Below are 10,448 nucleotides of genomic sequence, written 5' to 3' on the forward strand. Positions count from 1 at the left end.
CTTAATATGGATAATACAAATTTAAAGCAGAAGAGATATGTTTTATCAATTTAGCATGGTTATCAGACCTAGCCCTGCTCAGAGGGTCAACTTGGAACTCGGGTGGCCAGAGGCCTTGACCAGATCTATTCCATTCAAAACTTGAGTATGCAATTGGCTTAGAAAAAACCATTTGACCTATTGGGTCAACTCGAAACCCTGGTAACTTAGTGAAACCCAAGAGAGTCCTCTTTTTTTTTCAAAATGTGTTTTATCTTCTTGCCAAAAACCCCTTATATATATTAGTTAGTTATTAATCCATTTCAAAGCTCACTATATAAATACTCGAAGTAGAAAGCCTAAAACAACAATATAGGTTATTCGGTTTTTGACTTAAAAAAATAAACCAAATTGAATCGAAATAGGTCTGTTGGAATTAGTTTCAGTTTGATTTTTTTTAATTTTGGTTTAGTTGTTTTTTAGATAAAAACTTAACCAAACCAAACCGAAAATAATCACCCATAATCCTTAATATGGATAATACAAATTTAAAGCAGAAGAGATATGTTTTATCAATTTAGCATGGTTATCAGACCTAGCCCTGCTCAGAGGGTCAACTTGGAACTCGGGTGGCCAGAGGCCTTGACTAGATCTATTCCATTCAAAACTTGAGTATGCAATTGGCTTAGAAAAAACCATTTGACCTATTGGGTCAACTCGAAACCCTGGTAACTTAGTGAAACCCAAGAGAGTCCTCTTTTTTTTTCAAAATGTGTTTTATCTTCTTGCCAAAAACCCCTTATATATATTAGTTAGTTATTAATCCATTTCAAAGCTCACTATATAAATACTCGAAGAATATTTTTTTCAACGTGAAATTTGTGAGATTTAATGCTTTTTAGTATATATACTCTATATTTACAAACAAAAAATTATATTTTTTTAATTGGATTAAAACAATTCAGTTTAAACACTTAAACTTAAAATGATAAGATAATAGTATCTTTTTAATATAAAATAATTTTTTTAAAAATAATCTTTTAAGTTTTATTATTTAAAATATGTATAATTTATATCTACATGGATCAGTTTTTAATTTTTTTATATAAAATATTAAAATTTTAAATATTTTTTTAATTTTTTTAAATTAATCTAGATCAACTTGTATAACCCTCAACACCGGCCTATACGGATAAACTCCTAGCAATGTCTGAAGAAGAATTTGGCCCACCAGGGGACGGACCGTTCACATTACCATGGAATGCAGTCTTCATGGAACATGTAGTGTCTTTCTTCCAAGGGATAGTCGATGAAGAAATGGAAAAGACAGTGGTGTGGTTGTGTCAATGATAAGTAGTAGATCATGTTTATTATCTTCTTGTCCCGGTGAAGGACAAACTAGCCAGCAGTCTTTAGCATTTAGTTTCTGAAATTGTCACCAATTCCGTAAGTGACCGGCACTCAATTTTATAATAGTGAATAAACTTCAAAAAATTCAATCAAACTTTTTTATTTTATTGATTATTAATCAATCATTTTCTCTAACAGAATGAAAGATCCAATAAATAATATAAAAATCACTTAAATTAGATCCCAAGGCTTCTTCAGACCCATTCAAAAGGAATAATCATTTGAGAAATCAAATAATGCTTTTGCTTTCAAGTTCCATTGTCTGGTACTACAAAAATAAACCATATTGAAAGCTCTAATTATCTAGCTAGTGCCAAATTAATGATCTTAAGAGCATAATTAGTGATCCACTAGTCTATTTGCTTGTGCTGTGGGTAGAAGCAAAAACATTTTAAAGTGCAAAAAGTCCAGGTATTAATGGCGTGTCTTATAAAAAATAGATAGATATTAATCATGAAATCCACATGGATTAACTTGGGTTAACCTGTAAGGATAACCTTGAAAGATAAATAAATTGAAAAGTTTATTTTTAAATTAATTTAATATTAAATAATAAAATCAGTAAAAAATAATATTTTATTAAAAAATAAAATGAATTTAAGTCAATTAAGTAAAATCATGATGAAAATTATGCATGTCATTGGATTCAATAAGTTTTTTTTATTTCAGATATTATTTTTATTTAATTATATAACAAAACAATAAAATATATGATATTTTTTTGAATGAAACAATATATTGTTAATGCTAGATGATACGTTTAAAATCCAATGCGTGCAGCTCAAGAAGCTGATCATTAAAAGCGAAGTATGGCTGTAAACCTGCACTTACCATTTCCTTACAAATATTATAGCGACTTGCATCTTATGCATGAAAACTAATCTTAATCTCATCATTAGTAAATTTATTTTCCTTAGGCAACTTATAGAAATATATATAATCAATTGTTGTTTTCTTGTATATGCCTCCTTTGAATCTGGAGCTGCATACAAGCTGGTAATTGTTTTCTGAAGGTTTTGGTATCATGTAGCTAAGGCCATAAATTCCTACGTTGCAAAGTCTCTCTCTAAAAGTACAGTATTTCTACAACCTGCTAAAAATAGCACACCATAGTCCATTCTCTCGTTAATATATAACTATAGCACACTTATCACACAATTAATCTTAACTCGTCAAATCAATTACTTAGTCCAGGCCAGCGGCCAGCTGGCATCATATAATTTTTTTTATTTATATTAATGTTCTGATTAATTTATACATACTTTAATTAATTTTATAAGTCCTAAAATTAATAACTATATAAGTTTATAGTAACCTTGAGATTTATGAAATTTAAACTGATGATCTCTAGAGAATAAATATAAAGTATAACCAGTTAAACTACACCTCTTAAATTTTTTTTTTAAAAAAATTCTATTTCATGTGTAAAATTCTTTCATGACTATTAAACATCTATAAAGCATGCAACATTATTGTATTTAATCATGAATTACTAATTAGTTAGAGATTTTAACTAACTGAAATTAAGAATTTTAACTAATGAAAAAGTTTAAACCCGTAAAAAAATGTGAAACCCATTCTATATCATTATGCAATTCTCCATAAAAATTCTTTTCATCCTAATAAACAAGATAAAATAATAATTAAGATTTGATGAGTCATTATTTTTTATGCTTTGTGAAAAAGTCTAAACCCGTAAAAAATGTGAAACCAAACATATTTGATTTCGATTATTTGTTGAGCTCAAGTAAATTTGGATCTAGCGAGTTGTCAGGTCCAATATATTTAGGTTTTGTTACATGATAAGCCAAGGTAAACATGAGTCTGGTGAGTTATCAGGTTCAATATACTCAGAATTAGCTACATGTTAATCTTAAGTGAATGTGGGTTAGATAAGTTACTAAATTCAGCGTATTTAGGTTTAGTCACATGTTAAGCCCAAGTAAATATGGGTCTGACAAGTTATCAAGTTCAATATATTTTAATTTGACTATATACTGAGTTTAAGTAAACATGAATTTGATAAATTGCTAGATCTAGTGTATTTGATTTGCCAGGCCAAATCAAGATAATCTCACTTAAAATTGTATAAATGAGGTTAGAAGTCTTTACCATTTATTAAATTAAATTTTAAAATTCTCTTAATCGAATCTTTCCAACCGTACGTTCTTCTTCTCCCCCCAAGCTATTGTAAATTTCCTACCTATTGTTAACTCTCTTTCCTTTTTTACTTGCTTTCTTAGTGTAGTGTTTAAATATTTTGATCATTTACCTACACTTACAACATGGAGAGATCAAACTCTTTTAGGATTTCTCTTAAGAAAAAAAAATGAAAGAATGGAGAAAAAAGAGAAGAAGAAGCCTCAAGATTTTCTCCCTCAATATGGTTTGCACATCAGGTTTTTCAAAGGAAACAGAAGAGTTTTTGGTTAAATTTCCAATTTTACCTTATTTATTATCCATATATTATTTTACTTGAATTCTAACACTATCATAAGGTCTTTCAAGACTCTGATTCACCTGAAAATTTAATCTATGATAGAAAGATGTGCTAGTAGGTTACTTCTAACATTTTAGCCTAATCTAACACTCACATTAAGAATTATACATAATAGTGTAAAATTAGACACTAATAAGTAATTTTTAACATAAAAAATTTAATTTTTTATAGTGTTTTACCTACTTAAATCATCCATATTTTTAACTAATTTATTGGAAACTTCCATCCCTATTTATAATATAATTTTGCCTCGAATTTCACCTTTTTTCAGTTTAAAAATTGCACAATTACACGCGAGGCTTATATCGGTGGACAGGGTCATTCGTGAGTAAAATAATACATTAATTTATTTGAAAATTCCAAAATACTTTTCTAAATATTTTCAACCCAAATTTATATAAAAAATTTCTTCATATTTATCACAACTTTATAAATTTTCAAATTAGTAGTTTATATTGTATCTTTTTATGTTTGTCAGCTTATATTTTTCATATCCTAATGCTTGTCTAGGCAAAATCAAAATTCATTAAACTTTATGCCATAACTCTTCTTTCCTGATAAATAAATTTTATTTAATTTTTATTCACATTCTATACATTTTTATTTTTAGGTTAATTCTCTTATTTTTATTTTTAAAATTAACATAAACATTTTTTTTCACATTTCCAAATCTATAATCATCCCCTTAATATAAATAGTCAATTCACTTGTATAACATAATATTTACTTCATTATCCTTATAGATTTTACCCAAGGGTTTATAATTTCCATCATCTATTCATTTCTTTTAATCTCAAGCTTCCATTACTTATCAACACCTTACTTCCTATGGCTCTACTTTTATGCGAGGATTTACACAATATACTTGGGTTTGACCTTACTTTGCGAGGATTTACACAATATACTTGGGTTTGATCATGTGCTGAGCTCAAGTGAACATGATCTAGCGAGTTGCTAGACAAATCATACTGAGATACTTGGATTCGATCATATGTCAAGCTTAAATCAACATGGATTTGATAAGGTGCTACACCCAACATGTTTGGATTTGATCACGTGCTAAGCTAAATTGAGTGTGGGTTTGATAAGTTGTTAAACTCAATATACTTGAATTTAACCACGTGTTGATCCCAAGTCAACGTGGGTCTAATAAGTTGCGAAACTTAACATGCTTGTTAGGAGTAACCATCTCCCAACATCTATAGGTATATAAAAGGTTTTTTAATGCCCTGTCATATTTTCATCTTATTAATGATTTGTAAATTATATTTGTCCTTCACTAATAATGTGTAAAAGATTTGTATCCCTAATAAATAAAGTGTAAGAGATTTTTATCCCTCATTAGCTCCTAATGATTCACCAACTTCTTCACTTTGTCAAAACAACAAGATTTAGGGATTATAAATATCTCATGAACCACTTAGGTAAAGAGTTCATAATTTCTAGTCTCTAAATATTCATCTTTTAATTCGTAGAGCATTTATTATACTAAAACAAGAACAAACATCATTTTTTTAATAACTTAAAGCTCTTTTCTTATTTATTACAATTATTTATCTAAAAATCATTACTTTACCAATAAATGGTTTCTAAACCCCCCACACACACAAAAAAAGGAAAAAAAAACTGTTTTATGAATACCTAAACCCCACACACACAAAAAAAAGAAAAAAAAACTGTTTTATGAATACCTAAACTTCTACCGTCAATCATATACTCCATAGGCTATAAAAAAAGAAAATATAGATATAAATATAAAATTAACTATTATCTAGACACCGACTAATCATATTTATAAACATGTCAAATTCTTTGACATCATCAATTAGCCTATTGCATGTAAAAGCAGAAATGAACTGGTTAATTCCTTATTAATAATCAGAACTATCACGTGTCTTTTCATCCACCATCAAACTATTCAAAGCAATTATTCTCCCCAGTTTAAAATTTTTCGTTAACGTTATAATTTAATTTAATTTCAGGTCCGATCCAAAGTGCATGAGATGATTTAAAGCACAGGAAAGAAAATTCAAACGTTTCGGTTGACTTTGTAGATTTAATTATTAAAATTGTCGACATCAGACATTCGAAATTCTATTCTTCTAATCATATAACATAATTTATTACCGCAAGTCTGAAAAAAGATTTTGCTGAGCCCATGTTACATTAATCTACCTTGTGTGAACGATTTACAAAATTATTAAAAGTTGATAATGTTCCCTAGAAGCTCCTTTTCCCCTTTATAAATAATTCACAATCAAGAATGAGATTCGAACAAAAATTTTATCTGCCCTAAAAAAAGTCATAACAGAAACTATGAGCGAAACTATAAGCCACTTTGAAAGTTTGATAAAAATTATTTTTTGTAATAGTTTTTATTTGAAAATATATTAAAATAATATTTTTTATTTTTATTTTTTTAATATTAGCATATTAAAATAATTTTAAAAATAATATAAAATAAATCAAAATATCAAAATTTTTCAGATGAACATTTCGACTGCACTCCCAAATACAGCTTACATATTGTTGACAGAGGCATGAGAACAATCCAGGTGGTTTCATATCTATTTTCAGCGGCAGACTTCATTTAAATACAACCATATAAATCCTTCATTGATTAGTTTTTTTTTTTTCCTGATCAACATATAATAAGTAATTGAGCAAGAAAAAGTTTACCCCTGTTTATTTTATCTTTTATGTATATCAGTAATTTTATGATGTTTGACTAAAACCACACTCGGACCATTTTTCTCTTGTTCACATATATTTTTTTTTTTATCTTTAGCTAGTTCCACCAATCATAGCTTACTGAAGTAATAGCAATGTTAATTAGAGTAATCCAGTAATGTGAAAGTAGCCAGGGGAAAAAAAAAAATCCTAATCATATATTAATAATTATACAATTAATAAAATTAAGTTGTGCACAATGTGAGAATCGAGAAACAATTTAGCTGCCATAAAATTCCCGTGTCGAGGAACTCTAAGCCTCAATGTGCTGTTCTGCTCGTGCTTCTCCCTCTTAATTACCTTGTAAACTCACCTTCTTGGGTAGGTTTAATTTAAAAATGGTAGGTGACCGTAGATAATTCTAATCAAGCACCTTTATTTTCACCTACATACTTAATTTTGGTTTTAGAAAAGGCTTACTTTAGCTTATATTATCCAGGACTTATTCCATTCCAAGTCAAAGTCGGATAACGATAAGGGCTTTTTTTAGTTAATGCATGGGGTATGCATCCCGTAGTGCTGACCAATATAATTTTTTGGCAGCCGACGTATTATGACCGGCAGTCCTAAAACGAAAGATTCAGAAGGCCACTAGTTTGACAAAGTATAGCTGGTCTGCGGTTGGCTGCTAGAAATCTTTAATTTTTTTCCACGTCTTCGAAACCCTTTTGGAATATTTTGTAACCCTTTCTTTAGACTAGGAAATTCTACAAGTTATCCAAGCATAGTCTCCAATTTACACGCCCTTTAAGACCATATGAGGTTTTGGAATTTTTAATGCATAAAATAGGAAATCAAGGTCTATATATATAGTCTAACTTCACTATTTAGTTTGTGAGCAAAGGGAGGACCAGAAGAATACTAAAAGAAAAGAAAATAATGGGTGAAGTTGTTGATGCAAAGTCTATTCCTGGGACACCAAGACCAGCCTCAGTGGCACCAACGCCACCGATATCAGCTCCTCCGTCGCAATTTCATTCACCGTCGTTGTCTAGATCACCTTTGCTCACACCTGATCATATTGTTCCAAGCAAAACCCCCAAAAACTCAACCCCAAGAAATGCAACCCCAAGAATTAGAACACCTCGCTTTATTACCCCTATAGGTAGTCCTATTAGAAGGGCTCTCAAGCTGACTAGACTAGACCCCGAAGATGCTTGGCTTCCTATCACCGAGTCCCGAAATGGAAACGCATGGTATGCAGCGTTTCATTGCCTTTGCTCAGGAATTGGTTTTCAAGCACTTGTGCTCCCTGTCGCCTTTACTGTCCTTGGCTGGTAGGTGAAAATATCATACTTAATCCTTTGATTCAACAAGTTTTAGTTACTGAACCAATTTGGAGACTATAGCAGAGAGAGCTTAATCATTTTTCTGTTACAGGGCATGGGGGATCATAGCCTTGACTGTTGCTTTCGCATGGCAGCTTTACACCCTTTATTTACTTGTGCAACTCCATGAAAATACTGAAACTGGCGTTCGCTACAGCAGATATCTTCAAATTATGAGTGCAAATTTCGGTATGTGTTCATCTTTTTGTTGAACTATTAACAAATAAAAAAAAATGTTTTTGATTCAATAAAAGATAATAATAAATTCAACTGACCAAAATATTATTTTTCTGAAACTTAACATGCAGAAGAAAACTCACCCTGATATTGCTACAAATACAAGATTTGTGCTTATTTGACTACTAATATGTTCTAAATTATGGCTTCTTATACAATTCAGGTGAGAAGAAAGCAAAGTGGCTAGGCCTGTTCCCAATATTGTACCTATCAATAGGCACATGTGTGGCTCTAAACATAATTGGAGGATCAACATCAAAATTATTTTTCCAGACTGTATGTGGTCAATCATGCACAGTCAAAACATTAACACCAGTGGAATGGTACCTGGTGTTTGCTAGTGCTGCAGTTCTTCTGTCTCAGCTGCCAAACTTGAACTCAATAGCTGGTGTCTCCCTAATTGGATCCATCACGGCTGTTATGTACTGCACAATTATGTGGATGGTTTCTGTTAACAAGGACAGGTTACCTGGAATTTCATACAAACCAGTTCGTGGACCAAAGGAGGTTGATAGGCTTTTTGAAGTTCTTAACGCACTTGGCATTGTTGCTTTTGCATTTAGAGGGCACAATCTTATACTTGAGATCCAGGTACCAACATGTTTAGCTTGTTCTCAAATTTCCCCCCCTTTTTTTTTTGTACCACCTTTATATATTACTTTGTGAATCAAGCAAGGATAGTGTTTTAAGAACTGTTCTTGCATAAATACGAAACAATTCAAGCATGAGCAAGGAACTGAATATGTTAACAACGTGGGTTGAGTTTTATTAGAGTTGTTGATCTCTTATGTATACCTTAAGGGAACTTGTTAAGGATTTACTAACTTGGTCTTGATGGCTGGAAATTTGTGGAAATATAGGTAATAGTGTAAGATATTTTTTTAATTTTGAAAATATTAATGCATATTCACTAGAGCTGTGAGAGCATGTTTTATAGGGGAATTAAAAATACTTTAATTTTGCAGATTTTTCTTGATTTACCTTTAACCTTTTTTTTTCACAATCTTCTGACCAAGGGAAATTTTGTGTTAGAGTAACCTTTTTATTTATTTATTGAAACAGTTTTGTTGAAGTCTTTATTCCATGTGAATTCTTTTTCATGTAACTTGCAAGTCTACGCAAAGAACGTAGAAAAACTCCCAGCAACAATAGTTGACCTTTGACTTTTGACATAAAATAAATTAAAACTACTATTTGATTTTCAATTATTGAGATCATAGGCATTCATTCCAAGGTTGTTTGTCAAATATGACATCTAATGTACAACAGATTATTATACCGAAGATAATATCATGCTCTTCATTTTACTAGGATTAGAAAATAACCCTAATTTCCTAAAGCTGTCTTGGGTGCAATTTGATGTTTTTTGCAGGCAACTATGCCTTCAAGTGAGAAGCACCCATCTCGTGTGCCAATGTGGAGGGGTGCCAAGGCTGCTTATACAGTTATTGCAGCATGTATATTCCCCCTTGCAATTGGAGGGTTTTGGGCATACGGTCAAAGGGTACTTTCTATAATCTTCACATTTACGTCGTTCCAAATTAGTTTTGGTGTGGGTGGTTTTCTTCTTCTTCTTCTTCTAAATCTAAAGGAAGCAGATCTTGTCTTGATTTTCAGATACCAAAAAATGGTGGTTTGCAATCTGCCTTCTATGCATACCGAAGGGGAGACACCTCACAATTTATCATGGGACTCGTTAGTTTACTAATCATAGTAAACGCTCTTAGCTCATTCCAAATCTACGCCATGCCAATGTTTGATGAGTTAGAGTCAATTTTCACTAAGAGGATGAAGAGGCCATGCCAATGGTGGCTCCGAGTGATTTTGAGGGCGTTCTTCGGGTATGGGGTCTTCTTTTTGGCTGTCGCAATCCCATCTATTGGAAGTGTAGGTGGTCTAGTCGGAGGAATATCACTGCCAGTCACATTGGCTTATCCATGCTTCATGTGGCTTAAAATGAGGAAACCGAAGAAGTATAGCAAGATGTGGTACCTTAATTGGGGACTGGGAATCATTGGTTTGATTCTTAGTGTGTCTTTGATGGCTGCTGGAGTTTATGTTATCAAAGAGAATGACAGTAAATTCCAGTGGTTCAAGCCTAAGTAATTGAATAAATATGTAACGTCGAAAGGAGGGATTTTCATATTTAAGTATTTTTTTATATGTAATTGTGAAATTTGTTCGCAGGAAAGCAAATAAATAGCCCAAAAAACAAATAGATTTGCTTGTAACATAACCGTTTTGCAATACATGATTCATTTCTC

At 31.3% G+C, this 10,448-nt stretch overlaps 1 protein-coding gene across 1 annotated transcript; it reads left to right on the top strand.

Moving 5' to 3' along the window:
• The first annotated feature begins 7,064 nt into the window (after positions 1-7,064).
• LOC105140954 (lysine histidine transporter-like 8) lies at positions 7,065-10,448 on the top strand. The gene is made up of 5 exons (XM_011048005.1): positions 7,065-7,896; positions 8,000-8,136; positions 8,348-8,775; positions 9,557-9,688; positions 9,802-10,448. The coding sequence occupies exons 1-5, from the start codon at positions 7,499-7,501 to the stop codon at positions 10,288-10,290; spliced, it is 1,584 nt and encodes a 527-aa protein (XP_011046307.1). The 5' UTR covers positions 7,065-7,498; the 3' UTR covers positions 10,291-10,448.

This window comes from Populus euphratica, unplaced genomic scaffold (genome assembly GCF_000495115.2).
Source record: "Populus euphratica unplaced genomic scaffold, PopEup_1.0 scaffold136.1, whole genome shotgun sequence".
Taxonomy (NCBI): domain Eukaryota; kingdom Viridiplantae; phylum Streptophyta; class Magnoliopsida; order Malpighiales; family Salicaceae; genus Populus; species Populus euphratica.

What these genes read in the sequence shown, in the direction of transcription:
- LOC105140954 (XM_011048005.1), top strand. Translation starts at nt 7,499, where the DNA reads ATGGGTGAAGTTGTTGATGCAAAGTCTATTCCTGGGACACCAAGACCA. An exon ending in AATTATGAGTGCAAATTTCG is followed by an intron (nt 8,137 to 8,347) that starts GTATGTGTTCAT and finishes TATACAATTCAG; the next exon opens with GTGAGAAGAAAGCAAAGTGG. An exon ending in ATCTTATACTTGAGATCCAG is followed by an intron (nt 8,776 to 9,556) that starts GTACCAACATGT and finishes TGTTTTTTGCAG; the next exon opens with GCAACTATGCCTTCAAGTGA.